This window comes from Lithobates pipiens, unplaced genomic scaffold, assembly GCF_037356315.1.
Source record: "Lithobates pipiens isolate NorthernLeopardFrog02 unplaced genomic scaffold, aLitPip1_a1.2 Scaffold_24, whole genome shotgun sequence".
NCBI classification, from domain to species: Eukaryota; Metazoa; Chordata; class Amphibia; order Anura; family Ranidae; genus Lithobates; species Lithobates pipiens.
The window spans coordinates 16,562,807-16,578,987 of record NW_027507786.1 but is presented as its reverse complement, the minus strand read 5'-3'; the positions used below and the strand labels follow the sequence as shown (position 1 = coordinate 16,578,987).

The window sequence follows — 16,181 nt, the reverse complement described above, 5'->3', positions numbered from 1 at the left end:
TTCTGCCTGTGGCCAATCATGGCTCCCCTCGCTGCCGGCTCTGTGATTGGCAAAGCATGCGGGGTCACAGTGCATTCTTGGCCAATCATGAGCCAGCAATGCACTGCGATGGCGCAGTGCATTGTGGGCCGTGAGCGCCACACAAATTTGGCACGAACGGTCCATAACGTTCGGTATTCGCCGAACGGGCGAACAGCCAATGTTTGAGTCGAACGTATGTTCGACTCGAACATGAAGCTCATCCCTACTCTGGAGTAATTAATCTAAAAATTTCCAAGAGACACTATCAAATGCCTTATTAATACCTAGGCTCAACATTAAAGTGGTCTAGAGTGTATATTCGCGTCTTGGATAATGTTTGTGACTAATCTGATGTTGTCAGTAATCTGTCTTCCAGGGATAAATCCAGATTGGAATGGAGAGATAAGTGTAGAGATAATTGTGGCAAGTCTATTGGCTAGGAGACTACTGAAAATTGTTCAAATCATTATTTATAACGGAAATTGGCCTATAATTTTGGGGTAATGTATGAACCTTATTTGGTTTTGGGATGAGTGACATGTTAGCGAGTAACATTTCCTCTGGGAATTGTTCTCCTTTTAGAATATTATTATATAATTTCACCAGGTGGGGAATTAGGAGTTGGTGATATTGTTTATAGTATAGAGATTAAACACCATCAGGGCCTGGTTCTGATTTTTTTTTTTTAAGTGATTTAATTATTTGAGCTAGTTCTTCTTCTGAACATGGTGAGTTTAGGACATCTTTTTGTGTTTGGTTTAATTTTGGAAAAGGAAGGTTATTCAACCAGGAAAGTGAAGAGGGAGGGATTGATATATTTGGTGTTGAGAGAAGGTCAGAGTAGAAATATTTGAATATTGAAAGTATCTCCTGAGGGTGTGTGACCAGCTGATTAGCTCTATTTTTAAGCTTATAGATGTGGGTAGGTTTTATTGACTGGTTAAGTTTACGGGCGAACATCGTAGAGTAGGAGTTACTAGATAGGAGGAATTTTGCTTTTGACCAGCTGAGAGCTTTTTCTGCTCTAAATGTTAGGAGAGAGTCTAATTCGTTGCGTTTATATGTGATCAACTTAAAGATGTCCGGGTCATGTGTGTGTTTGTGGTCTTTATATAAATTATGGAGGTCTTTAGTGAGGGAATGGATTTTTTCCAGCTTAATCTTGTTACATTGTGCCGCCCTTTTGATGGCCCCTTATGACAGCTTTATGTGCCATCCATAATGTGGAAGATGAGATATCAGGAGTAACATTAGTTGTAAAGTAATCTTTGATTTCTGATGCTATCTCTTGTTGTTGGATGGGGTCAGCTAATAGAGATTCGTTCAATCTCCATGAATATGGGGTGGAGATAAGGCCAATAAATTTAGTACTTAGGGTTATAGTATGATGGTCTGACCAAGAGCAAGGGTGTATTGTGGCATTTAGGGCAATAGCTAGAATTATAGGGGTCCAAAAAATATAATTTATACGTGAGTATGAGTCATGTGGGTGTGAATAAAATGTATAGTCTCTTGCACCTATATTTAATGCCCTCCATGAGTCTATCAATTTTAAGTCATTTACATGTGAGGTAGTTGTTTTAGAGAATGTTTTGGAGTACTGATTTTGTTTGCTTCTATCTAGGTTTGGTTGAGGTACTGAGTTAAAGTCACCGCCCTACAATGGTATGAGGAGAGTGATATTGTTGTAACTTGTTGAAAAATTGTGTGAAAAATGTGGTTTGTGTGTTAATAGGGCCATATACGTTTGCAAATGTAATGTCTCTCCCAGCTAATGTGCCTTTAATGATAATGAACCTACTTTCTTGGACTTTGTAGACTTGCTGAACCTCTATGGGAAAAGAGTAATGAAAAAATATCGCTACTCCTTTAGTTTTAGTGGTGGAAGTGGTGTAAAAAGATTGACTGAATGTTTTATGGAAAAATGTCTGTCATAAAATGTAACATTACTATTTTCGCGTTAATTTTTTTTATATTGTAAAAAGGCCTTTTCCCTTTTATTAGGGGAAATGAAACCCTGCACATTATGTGGTATTATTGTAATTGTCATGGTGTAGCTTCATATTTTTAGGGAAGCAACAGGAAATGTGTAACCTGAAATCCTTTGAGGTAGAGGGAGTATAAAAATACATATGTTATAAGCCTGTTTAAAGAATAGAGAAAGTACAGAACCATCTGTAAGAATGACTCGGTTTTTGTCATGTCTGGTTTATCGGTTAATAAAAAAAATTGTACCATATTTGAATAATTAAATAATCTTATACAGAATGAATTAACTGAAACTTTGCATGAAAAAAAACCCATTCCAAAATGAAAAAAAAAACATTTGGGATTGGAAAGAAAATTATTTCCCAACCGACCACAAAATAATATGAGACTCAGTCTTGTCAACTTACAAATGCGAATTAAGATCTTATGAAAAAGTGATATAACCAAATATATGAAAAAGCTTGTGAATTCGCATTTCAGTTGTAAATGAGCCCTCCCTCTGGGGAGAGGGGTCGCTCTCACTGAGTGGGAGGAAAATCATGGTGTCATAGGGCGGAGAGCCACAAAAGATAACCTTGGTAAAAATACCTGTGTAAGCCCTTGTACACACGGTCGGAGAATCCGTCGGAATGTGTCCTATCGGACCATATTGTCAGATAATCCGACTGTGTGTGGTATGCATCGGACTGATTCCGTCGGAATATCCGTCGGACCCAATTTTCCAACATGTTGGAAATATTTCCCGACCAACTGGGCCGGTCGGACATACTCCGATCATGTGTAGAGAATTTTGATCGGACCAAGTGCCACGCATGCTCAGATCAAATTCCTACATCAAAGCTATTGGCTACTAGCCTGAATGTAGTCCCATCGTAACGAAATTACGTCATCACATTCTGAAAGATTGGATTTTTTGACAACTTTGTCCGACTGTGTGTATGCAACAGTTTCGGACAAGATCCGACGGGCAAAATTTGACGGGCAAAATCCGACGGATTTGGTTGTGGAAAGCTCCGACCGTGTGTACAGGGGCTTAGACATAACTATTGTCATTAAATCTCCTTCAAACAGAGAATGTACCATTCCTTAGAACATTGGATAAAGAGGGGTGTAACATAAAACAGAGGAACTTGAGAATTCTCCCTGAAATAAATGGTATAAATGGCATAAACAATATAAGCGATCTCCATGCAAAGGAAACAAATACCCTTAGATTCAGGAGATCCAGTATATGATCGTGAGTGACCTGGTGACGACATTAATATTATTAAAAAAATAAAAAATAAAAGGAAAAAATGAAAATAGTATTCAATATTAAAAAAAGAAAAAGAAAAAAAAAAGGGTTGAGGTTGTGGCAGAACAAGGAAGGAGAAAGGAGAAGAGAGCAGCGTGCCAGCGCCATTTTTGGACATCCTGCCACGCTTCTGAGACCTGAGGCAGTAGTAAGTAAGATTCCTCTGGTTCTGGCTGCTCCTCCTTCCCCCCTTCTTAGAATTCAGCATGCACAGGTTCTTATGTGCTGGGGTGTTATAAATTTCTTTATTTTCTGATTATATTGGCCCCGTTTTTGTGGCTTTTAGCCCAGTGTGAACCGGAGCTCTCTTCAGAAGCTGCTGCTCTATCCCATGCCGCGCATGCACCCCCCACATGTTGCACTTTCAAGGGCTCTTTCAGTTTTATGTGATTTCATTGTCAGATTGTAATTTTGTGATTTTGCCATTTTGTTACGGTTTTTTTTTTCAAAGTACACATTTTGTTTCACACTTACTGTATATTTATGTATTCACCAATATTATTTACCAAGGACACTAAGGGGGAAGGTTTCAGATTTTGTTTGCACTCTTATAATTTAACACAATTTTTTTATTGACACTATAAGGGCACTATGTGCAACAACATACACTCTCATAAAGTAAATTTGTTTTAAAAAAATAATAAAAAATAGTAACAAAGAGAATTCAAAATAAGAAATACATGTAAACATTATAAAAAAAAAAAAATTATATGAAAAAAGGATGTATGTAAAAATATATGAAAAATATGTATATGAGTTTATATATTAAAATGTGTGTATACATTTTTCTTTAAATATAAAAAAAATATGTACATAAACCACAGAAGTAAAAAAACGCAGTTCTAGCACCTTTTGCCTGCATATATCCAAAAGAACTCACTCTTAGTTGCCTGATAAGATTCCCCCCTCTCCAGTGCTTTACTACCTTCTATGTACCCTTTTCCCATTCGTTATGTTAGTTATATGTTCTTTAATTCTGTCTTGAAGCTCTCTAAAGGTTTGTCCGACATACTGGGTGCCACACGGGCACTCCAGCATATAGACTACAGGCACTGCACCTGAAGGTGGTGGGTCACCAGAAGCACTGAGAAGATATATGAACGGTCACTACATTTCACTATATGTATGTGACTTTTTAGATAAATGCTGAATTTTGTTTATATTATTATATGGTGTTTCTGATCACAAGTCCAGTGGAAGTGTTGTCTTATCAATGAGTAGACTTCACATGCATGTTATAATATGATACACTTTATTGTAGCGCTTGTTTTTGTAATATATCTATATACCTGTTGTGCCGCACTTATTTTGTATATATTTTTAAGTCGACTTATGTTATGGTGTTAGAAACACACCGGGAAAGTGTTAGCGGCAATTTATGCCTAGATCGCAAGGCATAATAATCTGAACACTTTTGATGCAGGGTTGAGTTGGTGGTTGTGCTGATTATTTTTACTATTGTATTAACACTTAAAGCAGAGGTCCACCCAAAATAAAAAAAAATGAAAAGCCAGTAGCTACACATACTGCAGCTGCTGGCTTTTAACAATAGGACACTTACCTGACCTGGAGTCCAGCGATGTCGGCACAGCAGCTGATGTTTTCATCAGCTGTCGGCTGCTGCCGCTGCCATAGGGAGCCCTACTGCACATGCGCGTGGCCCCGCTCCTCTCTTCTACTGGCCCGGCGACAGGGAGGAGGAGGAGCCCCATGGTGATGTCACAGGCCGCGGGCCAGACTCCCGTAAGTGAGAACAGGATACCTGTCAAAGACAGGTATGCTGTCCCCTTCCCCCCCCAAAAGGTGACAATTCTGGCACCAGAGGGGGAGAGGAGACAAATGAACAGAAGTTTCACTTTTGGGTGGAACTCCACTTTAATTGATTAGACTCAAAAATATCTATGTTTAAATAGAACATGTAACTATTCATGGATTCTCCAATAAATATAAGGACGAAGCCCATCAAATAGAAAAACATCTCATGAAATATCACAATGATATTGATATTAAAAAAACAAAAACAAAAAGAAAACCACCGAGATAGATAAGAATTTAAAGAGGGGAGAGCCAGAATGTTCCCACATCAAGAGAATGTACCCACATCAAGAGAATTGTCACCAGAAATTCCCTTAGAGACAAAGGATAGGATCTATAGAAAACAGAATGACCAAACCACTGGAGAACGAGGACCTGTTCATGAAGGGAAAAAGAGAGTTGGATTTAGCAAGAGGGAAATAGAGAGGGCACCAAAGAGAGGAGGAATGGAAGATAGTGATTTTAGAAACAGAGAGAGAACACATTCTTCTAATTACAGAATACCTACTTATAATAGATACTCCCCATTGGGAGTACATGGGAACCATAGCATAACCATACAAAATGATGGCCCACTGAGCCATGATAGAGCCGGGCTTGTGTCATTGGTAGCAGTGGGAATGTGAACATGATTGTGTTCACAACTATGTACGCCACGTGTTGTGTCTCACAAGACGCTTGCCGCATGGCTCTGCACACGACCATCTGTCACTACTGGATTTCTATTTGAATATATACATATGTGTGATTGGTTCTTTTGAATGAATAAAAGTGTCTGATTGGCTGATTCTGAAGCCACCACCTTCCTTTGTTATTCATGTTTACAGTATAAATAAAGCAGTAGATCATTCTATGGGAGGATTCTGCTAAGCGCAACATGATACCAGCATCTGTGTCTGTGTTACTTGGAGATATACAAGCGCGCTTTTTTTCAGCATTATACAAGAGAGCTGTATTTGTGATTTTAAGTGCAAATAAATGATTTGCTTATAGGGGAAGCCTAAAATTTCCAGTACAAAAAGACATAACACCTCAAAGGGAGGACGTTTACCATCATAGAGGAAACCCTTTATCCTCATCCTTCATCCTCTTCAGGCGGGAACTCCCCTTATCCAGATAGGGGATATTATAATTACAACAACCAACCCTATAGAGGATATGGCCCACCACCCCCTAGACCCCAAAGAGAGAGGTTTAGGGGAGGTAATAGGGGAAGAGACTTTTTCAAGCCTCAGTTCCTGTTGTATATGAATGAGCGCTATCAGCAACAGGGGGAACATGCCTGAGCCTATCTTTTTTTTTTTTTTTTACAGTTAAATCACACTTGTTTAATAATAACAATAAAAAGGTAAACAGTGTAAATGTAGTCAAAACACAGCCAGTGTTCAGGAAACGGAACGGATAGTCATACAAGCCAACACGTCAGGGAGCCAGAGATGAGTGAAGTAGAACAGCAAGCAGGATCTGGAGCCATAAGGAATGCCAGTCAACAAGTCTTTAAGAGGAACACAGGAGAATGTCTCTAGAGATGTGACTAAGGCGAAGGCAGAGATCATCTGGGCTGGACGGCTTAAGTAGGCAGGACTTACGAGCAGGATAACAGGTGAGTAACTGTGGAGAGAAATGAGCTGGGAATTAGCTGAGTGGCCAGCTTTGAGAAGGAATGGCTGAGCCCAGCCCTGACACATACCAATATGCTCAAAATGTTATCAAGATAAAGAGTTAACAGTACACATTCTGAGCCCATCCCCACCACTATGGATCTCTCAGGGGGGGTTTAATAGGGTGCTTGTGGACTTCAGGAAGTATCTACAATAATTTAATTATAATATGTCCAGCCAATAGAAAGATTTTAGCTCCTTCATCATATAAGTCTTGTTGAAATTCTTCAAGACAACCATCATAATTTTCTGCTCGGTAATGGCAGAAGGCATAGATCTTACTGTACAAATATACAAAAGCTCTTCTCCATCTGACATTACTCAAAAGTACAGTTGTTGTTCAGTTATTTAGTTGTGTCTGACTCTCCATGACCTCATGGACCATAGCGCCCCAGGCTTTTCTGTCCTCCACTGCCTCCCAGAGCTTGCTTAACTTCATGTTCATTGTTTCGATGATGCTATCTATCCATCTTGTTTTCTGTCATCCACTTCTGTCAACCTTTTTCCTTCCATGTTTCCCAGCATCAGGGTCTTTTCCAATGAGTCTCTCTTTGGATCAAGTGGCCAAAGTATTTGACTTCTAGCTGCAGGATCTGTCCTTCCAGTGAATATTCAGGGTTGATTTCCTTTAAGATTGACTGGTTTGATCTTCTTGCTGTCCAAGTGACTTTCAAGAGTCTACTTCAATACCATAGTTCAAAAGCATCAATTCTTTGGCGTTCAGCCTTCCTTATGGTCCGATTTTCAAAGCTATAGGTTACTACTGGGAATACCATAGCTTTGACTATACAGCATTTTTTGGTAGGGTAATGTCTTTGCTTTTTATCATTTTGTCTAGGTTTGCAATTGCTTTCCTCCCAAGAAGCAATTGTCTCTTAATTGCATGGCTACAGTCACTGTCTGCCATGATCTTGGAGCCTAGGAAGATAAAATCTGTCACTGTTTCCATTTTTTCTCCTTCTATTGTGTGATGAGAACGGTTGCCATGATCTTAGTTTTCTTAATGTTCAATTTCAGGCCAGATTTTGCCCTCTCCTCTTTCACCTTCATTAACCACTTGGGTACCGCGCTATTGCAAAATGACGGCAATAGCGCGGACCCACATTTCCGGGACTACGTCTATTGACGTAGTCCTGGTTACGAGCTGCCTGCGCGCCCCCTGAGGGGCGCGCTCTGTGATCGGCGAGTCCGTGAGACTCGCCTGATCACCGATCCGTGTAAGGGGTCGACCCCGACCCCTTATCACGTGATCAGCTGTCAGCCAATGACAGCTGATCATGTGATAAAACGGAGCCGGTAATCGGCTAGTATTCCTCCTCGCGCTGACAGCGCGAGGAGAAAAAAAAAAAGCCGATCGCCGGCGGCCGTGTTCGGGACATCAGTCCCGATCACGGCCAGCATATCCAGCGGACACCTGCCCCCTGCCAGTGCCCACCTGCCACCCGCAGTGCCATCCTGAAATAAAGTAAGTGCCCCCCTGTCAGTGCCACCCAGCAGTGCCCATAGTGCCCACAGTGCCACCCAGCAGTGCCCACAGTGCCACCCAGCAGTGCCCACAGTGCCACCCGCAGTGCCACCCGCAGTGCCACCCACAGTGCCACCCAAAATCTGCCTCAAAGGTGCTGCACCCCAGTGCCGCCCATCAGTGCCCAGCAGTGCCGCCCATCAGTGCCCAGCAGTGCCGCCCATCAGTGCCCAGCAGTGCCACCTATCAGAGCCACCTATCAGTGCCACCTATCAGTGCCCATCAGTCCCATCTATCTGTGGTACCTATCAGTGCCCATCTGTGCCACCCATCCGTGCCACTTATCCGTGCCACCCATCCGTGCCATCTTATCTGTGCCCATCTTTGCCCATCAGTGCCGCCTTATCTGTGCCCATCGGTGCCGCCTTATCTGTGCCTATTAGTGCCGCCTTAACTATGCCTATCAGTGCCCACCAGTGCAGCCTATCAGTGCCCACCAATGCAGCCCATCAGTGCCCACCAATGCAGCCCATCAGTGCCCACCAATGCAGCCTATCAGTGCCGCCTAATCAGCGCACTTCAATGAAGGAGAAAAATGACCCGTTTGCAAAATTTTATAACAAACTATTAAAACATGATTTTTTTTTTTTTGCATCTTTTTTTGTTTGTTTAGCAAAAAATAAAACTCCGAGCTGTAACTAAATACCACCAAAAGAAAGCTCTATTTGTGGGAAAAAAATGATAAAAATTTCATTTGGGTACAGTGTTGTATGCCCGCGCAATTGTCATTCAAAGTGCATCAGCGCTAAAAGCTGAAAATTGGTCTGGGACTGAGGGGGGTTTAAGTGCCCAGTAAGCAAGTGGTTAAGAGACTCTTTAGTTCTTTTTCACTTTCTTCCATTAGTGTGGTATCATCTGCATAGCTTATTTTGTTTTTATTTCTCCCTGTGATCTTAATTCTGGCTTGGAGGATTCGTCAATCCTTGCATTTCGCATGAGGTACTCTGCATATAAGTTAAATAATTAGGGTGACAATATACATCCTTGCCGCACTCCTTTCTCAATTTTGAACCAATCAGTTGTTCCATGTTCTGTTCTAACTGTTGCTTCTTGACTTGCATACAGGTTTTTCAGAAGTTAGGTGAGGTGGTCTGGTATTCCCATTTCTATGTTCAAAACGTTTTTTATTATCATAGGAAACAAAGAGTGCATAGGAAACAGCATTTTGTCTTGTAGACAATGGAGAAAAAATAATATCAAAATGTACTCTAGACCATGTCAGGTTACAATAAAGTTGACAAGTTAGCAGTATGAACTGTGTCTGTTTGAAACCTAATTTACATTAAGCCTAGACACTAGAGCATATAGGCAGATATATGTAGCATACATAAAGAGCCTGAGCCTATCTTTACTCCTTACATGGTCCTGTTTGAATTTCTGAATGCCATGAGGCCTTGCTTTTCTCTCTCTCCCCCCTTGCACGCTCTGCACTCCTCTCTGACGCCCCCTCCCCCTCAGGACTAGAGAACATGCCTGTTCACAGATACACGGCATTGAGTTTCCTGCTTCTCAATATTTACACCTCACAGTGATTCCCCCTATAATGGTTTACTAGACCTGGAGAGTGCAACATCTGGTGCATGGTCGCCAATCAGCTTCTAACTTCAATTTGTTCAATTAAGCTTTGACAAGAAACAGTGAAAGCTGATTGGTTTCTGCGCCAGATTTAGGACTCTCCAGTTTTAGTAAATCAACCCCAAAGTGTGTGTATATATATATATATATATATATAGAGTCAGGATATAGAGAAATAGGGAGAAATATATAAACAAAGAGAGAGACTATCCAATCTTGAAAAAAAAAAAAAAAAAAGAAAAAAAAGTTTATAGGAACATGTGTTAATAAAAGAACATACACATGGCGTGCATTTAGGAGTATACACATGTGAAATCTCATCTAAACATAAATTATAAAGCATCATGAGTGAGACTATCCAAAACTATTCCCTTTTTCAATTTTTCAATTAGTATGTGGAAAAAAATAACGTACACACAACATATGCAATAAACAATTTCCCAATAACACTCCAAAAGTGATTAGTGGAAAAAAAAGAAAATGAAAATCCAGTGTTTAGTAACGCTCCCACACAGCACTGCCTCCTGTACATGACCCCCCCCCCCACACACAGCACTGCCCCCCTGTACATGACCCCCCCACACACAGCACTGCCCCCCTGTACATGACCCCCCCACACACAGCACTGCCCCCCTGTACATGACCCCCCCACACACAGCACTGCCCCCCTGTACATGACCCCCCCACACACAGCACTGCCCCCCTGTACATGACCCCCCCACACACAGCACTGCCCCACTGTACATGACCCCCCCACACACAGCACTGCCCCCCTGTACATGACCCCCCCCACACACAGCACTGCCCCACTGTACATGATCCCCCCCACACACAGTACTGCCCCCCTGTACATGACCCCCCCACACACAGCACTGCCCCACTGTACATGATCCCCCCACACACAGCACTGCCCCCCTGTACATGATCCCCCCACACACAGCACTGCCCCCCTGTACATGACCCCCCCACACACAGCACTGCCCCCCTGTACATGATCCCCCTACACAAAGCACTGCCTCCTGTACATGACCCCCCCCACACACACACACACACAGCACTGTCCCCTGTACATGATCTCCCCACACACAGCACTGTCCCCTGTACATGATCTCCCCACACACAGCACTGTCCCCTGTACATGATCTCCCCACACACAGCACTGTCCCACTGTACATGATCTCCCCACACACAGCACTGCCCCACTGTACATGATCCCCCCCACACACAGCACTGCCCCCCTGTACATGATCCCCCTACACAAAGCACTGCCCCCTGTACATGGCCCCCCTACACACAGCACTGCCCCCCTGTACATGATCCCCCTACACACAGCACTGCCCCCCTGTACATGATCCCCCTACACACAGCACTGCCCCCAGTACACGATCCCCCACACACAGCACTGTCCCCTGTACATGATCTCCCCACACACAGCACTGTCCCACTGTACATGATCTCCCCACACACAGCACTGCCCCACTGTACATGATCCCCCCCACACACAGCACTGCCCCCCTGTACATGATCCCCCTACACACAGCACTGCCCCTGTACATGATCCCCCACACACAGCACTGCCCCCCTGTACATGATCCCCCTACACACAGCACTGCCCCCAGTACACGATCCCCCACACACAGCACTGTCCCCTGTACATGATCTCCCCACACACAGCACTGCCCCACTGTACATGATCCCCCCCCACACACACAGCACTGCCCCCAGTACACGATCCCCCACACACAGCACTGCCCCCCTGTACATGATCCCCCTACACACAGCACTGCCCCAGTACATGATCCCCCACACACAGCACTGCCCCCCTGTACATGATCCCCCTACACACAGCACTGCCCCCAGTACACGATCCCCCACACACAGCACTGTCCCCTGTACATGATCTCCCCACACACAGCACTGCCCCACTGTACATGATCCCCCTACACACAGCACTGCCCCCAGTACACGATCCCCCACACACAGCACTGCCCCCCTGTACATGACCCCCCCACACACAGCACTGCCCCCCTGTATATGACCCCCCCACACACAGCACTGCCCCCCTGTACATGATCCCCCTACACACAGCACTGAGGGGAGATGCTGACACCTAAAAAATGTTTACCTTAATACAAGGAATGTAATAGGATAAAAAATGTTTAGGCTTTACAACCTCTTTAACTCTACATATGGATGGACAGAGCGGAGGGCTGTCAGAAGATTGCATGCACTTCCACTGTGGAGGCTCTCATAATTTAGAGTTAGGACTACAGAAAATACCGGGGTGACTTGGCCAATACACTTTAATTGCAAATGTGTGCTAAACAAAACCCCTGTTTTTAACACATACTGTTAGCCCTTGTACACATGGTCGGACATTCCGACAACCAAATCCATCGGAAAATCTGATCGTTCAGAACGCGATGACGTAATTTAGTTACGACGGGACTATGTTCAGGCTAGTAGCCAATAGCTTTGGTCTAGGAATTTGATATGAGCATGCGTGGCACTTTGTCCGATCGGAATTCTCTACAAACGATCGGTCCGATTGGATCATGTTTGTCAGTTCAGATATTCTGACGGAAACAGTCCGATGGAGCCCACACACGGTCGGATTATCCAACAACACGGTCCGATCGGACATTTTCCGTCGGATTGTCCGACCGAGTGTACAAGGGCTAAGACAGGTTAATTTGGTTGGTCACAGACTGGTCTGTAAGTTGAGCTGGAAATTACTTTGGTTTTGTTTTGCACATTGTAGTACTGTCTGAGAACCTCTGTTCAGCATTGTAATGTAATAGTAATTAATAATAATAATAATAATAATAATAATAATAATAAGAAGAAGAAGAAGAAGAAGAAGAAGAAGAATGATAATAATATACAGTAATAGCAGTGTGACGAAACGTCCCACACTCCGCTTGAGTTCTTTCGTCATATACCACTTCCTCCCAGTCTGAATTCAGATATCAGATATTCCAACCGCTCCCAAGCACAAAACAAGACGAGACTTGTTTCACTGCTAACATGGACTTAGTTATTAGAACAAAATGACAAGTATTTATAATACAGTAGAAGAGAAGGTCCCCCCTCCTACTCATATTATACAACTGTAGCCAGAAACAGAATTAACCTGAGCTAATTATCTAAATCAACACAGAAGTCCTTCATACAATAGTAGGGTTAACCACTTGGCGCCTAAGCTACGTCATATGACGTGGGCTTTGTGGCGGTATATCTGAATGATGCCTGAGGTTACAGACATCATTCAGATATCTGCATTTTCAGCCGGTGATTCCCTGCACCATAAGAATGATCATAGCGGCTGTTCTGCCGCTTGATCGTTCTTACTGGCGACAGGAGGGGACGCCCCCCCCCCCTCCCGCCGCCCTCCGGTGCTTCTACCGACTCACCGCTTCCATCGGTGAGTCCGTCACAGGATCCGCCGGCCCCGGATGATACCATAGAGATAAAAAAGGAACGGTAACACCCCAAAAGTAGGGTCAGAGGGCGCTGATCACCCCTGGTATGTTACAAAAAAGAAAGAAAAAGTGTCCCCAAGGTGGGGCTTTTTACCAGCATAATTACCTGTAAACGCTAATAGCTATAAATGTAAAAGATACTGACATGTGACAAAAAAAGGGCTCGTAATATAAATATTTTATTGATAAAAAAGAGGATTAGATAGGTAACACAGTGGTCAGGAACTGAACTCCACTATGTAAGTAAAAATGTATAATGTTACATGTATAAACCGAAATACACATATACATACAATTATAATGCTTGAAACATAATATCAATACAATAGAATAAAAGATATATGCATATAGATAATATAAACTCTTTACGCGTTTCAGTACGCTTCTTCAGAAGGTTATTATCTATTATAAAAAGGAGGAAAGAAGCAAGCATAAATATATACCCATATATGATACACTGTGTTGTACTGAAAATAATCTGCTGTAGGCAGAGTATGCATCCAACATTGTGAGATTACACAGTTAACGATCAAATGATATATATTAAATTATAACAATAAATACCTATATTGATCACACAAAGAATCCTCTTTAAAAGACTGGACAGAACTCCATCACTTGATACCATAGAGATTTCCGGCCGACAAGATGGTCCCCGGAGTCTCTATGATTGTTCGGAGGCCCGGGCAAGATGTTATAACGTCACACCCGGCCTATGCATTCAAATTAACAGCGCTGCTTTGGCTGGGAAGCCAGGATCGTTTTTTTTTTTTTTTTTTATTTTATTTTAGGCTTCCCAGCCTAGAGGTGAGATATGGGGTCTTATTGACTCCCCCATATCTCACTGTAAATAGGTCCGATCGTGCCATGATGTTTACATTCCTTGTGATAGGAATAAAAGTAATCAAATTTTTTTTTTAAAGTGTCAAACTAAAAAAATAAAAATAAAATTAACAATAAAAAAAATAAAAAATTTAAAGTGCCCCTAGAGACAACTGAAATATAAGAGGCTAAATCAGACAATCTAACCCTACCCTTCCTTTTTTCTCAAGTTTCATTAATCTTTATTGTTTTCCTTTCTGTGTTCACTCCTAGAACTCAACTGAGAACATTGTTAGAATAACGGCACAGTACATCTGACTGACATGAACCTTTGGCTTTTCTGTACAGTTTGGTTAAGGCTAAGTGACTGGTTGTAGGAATATCAGACAGAGACATAGGATCCAAAGGGATCTAACAACATTTTTTCAACAAAGTTAGGAGGTTTTCACTTGGTCAAGTAAAAACATGTTTGTAGAGGATATGTTCCTAAATACTCAAAACCTCAATGAACTTAATACCCCCTATGATGTATACTGCATTATTTCACAGTACAAGTGTAGAATAGAGATGTGGTATAGAAATGGTACTCTGCTACATGTATTTATATATGGTTGGTCTCAGTTGTGCTATTGTACTTCATGTTAATGCCTTTTCTTTAACTCAATAAACGCTTTTGATGTGAAAAATTTGATGTGAACAAGTGCCCCTGTCCCCGTGAGCTCGTACGCAGAAGCGAACGCATACGTGTTCAAACCACACATGTGAGGTATCGCCGCGAACGTTAGAGCGAGAGCAATAATTCTAGCCCTAGACCTCCTCTATAACCCAAAACATGTAACCAGTAAAAAAAATTAAAGTGTCGCCTATGGGTATTTTTAAATACCAATGTTTGGCGCCATTCCATGAGCACGTGCAATTTTGATGCGTGACATGTTGGGTATCTATTTTCTCTGCGTATCTTCCTTCTGTTTTTTTTTTTTTTTTAAAGCATGAACCTTTTTTTTCAGAAAAAAAACGTGTTCGAAAAAAAATTGCTGCGCAAATACCGTGCGAGATAAAAAGTTGCAACGACCGCCATTGTATTCTCTAGGGTCTTTGCTAAAAAAACATATATAATGTTTGGGGGTTCTATGTAATTTTCTAGCAAAAAAAAATATGAATTTTACATGTAGGAGAGAAATGTCAGAATTGGCCTGGATGCGAAGTGGTTAATTAGCACAAACAACAATTGCTGAAATACTCATTAGAAGCTGTGGCAAGCCAGACTAGACTCATTTACATTATAGAAGACAACAGACAGGTGGCTGGAGTTCATGACATTAGCATCTAAGAGTTTGTGTCCCAACAGTGTGATTCAGTCTATTGCTAATATGGCAAATACATATCCAGAGTCTGTGTGTCTTCGGGGGACATGGACCTGAAACCAAATAAAACCATCTCAGGGGTCCCCAAGCATACAGCTTACAAAGAGCACCGTTCCCCCAAATGCCAGGGCCCATAATCGCAATGCAAGAGGCTGGCATTCAGTCCCCTCCAAGAGCCTCGGTCCCAGCTAAGGTCTGTCACAAGCAGCATTGCCAAAACAACCTCTGTAATGTATCCTCGGCTACAATGACATTATATACAGAAGAGGGACACTCACCTGATCCGAGGAGGAGAAGAAAGAAGATTATATGCAGAATTTTCAGCCCGATCCTCATTGCTCCATCCTAATTCGATCCACTGCAAGAGAAATGTGAGAGACGCCCGATCTGTATGAAGGAATAAGCTTTGTTTGAATCTAGTTTCACTTTCACTTTCGAAAAAAAAAAATTCTGATCACATGATAGCAGTGTAACCTCTGTACGGTGTATATGTACTCTTAAACAAGGGCTCGAAGAAGCAGATGATAAAGGGATACTGACTTATATACTTTTTTTTTAAAACTTTACAAAAGAAACAAAAATAAAAGTGACAAGTTAAAGGCTCATTTATGCAACAGGGTGATATGTTTTTGT

The 16,181-nt window shown here is 42.2% G+C and overlaps 1 protein-coding gene across 2 annotated transcripts in view; it reads right to left on the bottom strand.

The window, feature by feature from the left end:
- The window catches only part of LOC143929686 (natural cytotoxicity triggering receptor 3 ligand 1-like), a 39,927-nt gene extending 23,973 nt beyond the window's left edge, over positions 1-15,954 (bottom strand). For both annotated transcript variants that reach the window (XM_077453630.1, XM_077453631.1), the window contains exon 1: positions 15,827-15,954. In XM_077453630.1, coding sequence (XP_077309756.1) covers positions 15,827-15,884 — 58 coding nt within the window. In that variant the 5' untranslated portion in view covers positions 15,885-15,954. The remainder of the gene's footprint in view (positions 1-15,826) is intronic.
- Between the last annotated feature and the right edge of the window lie 227 nt (positions 15,955-16,181).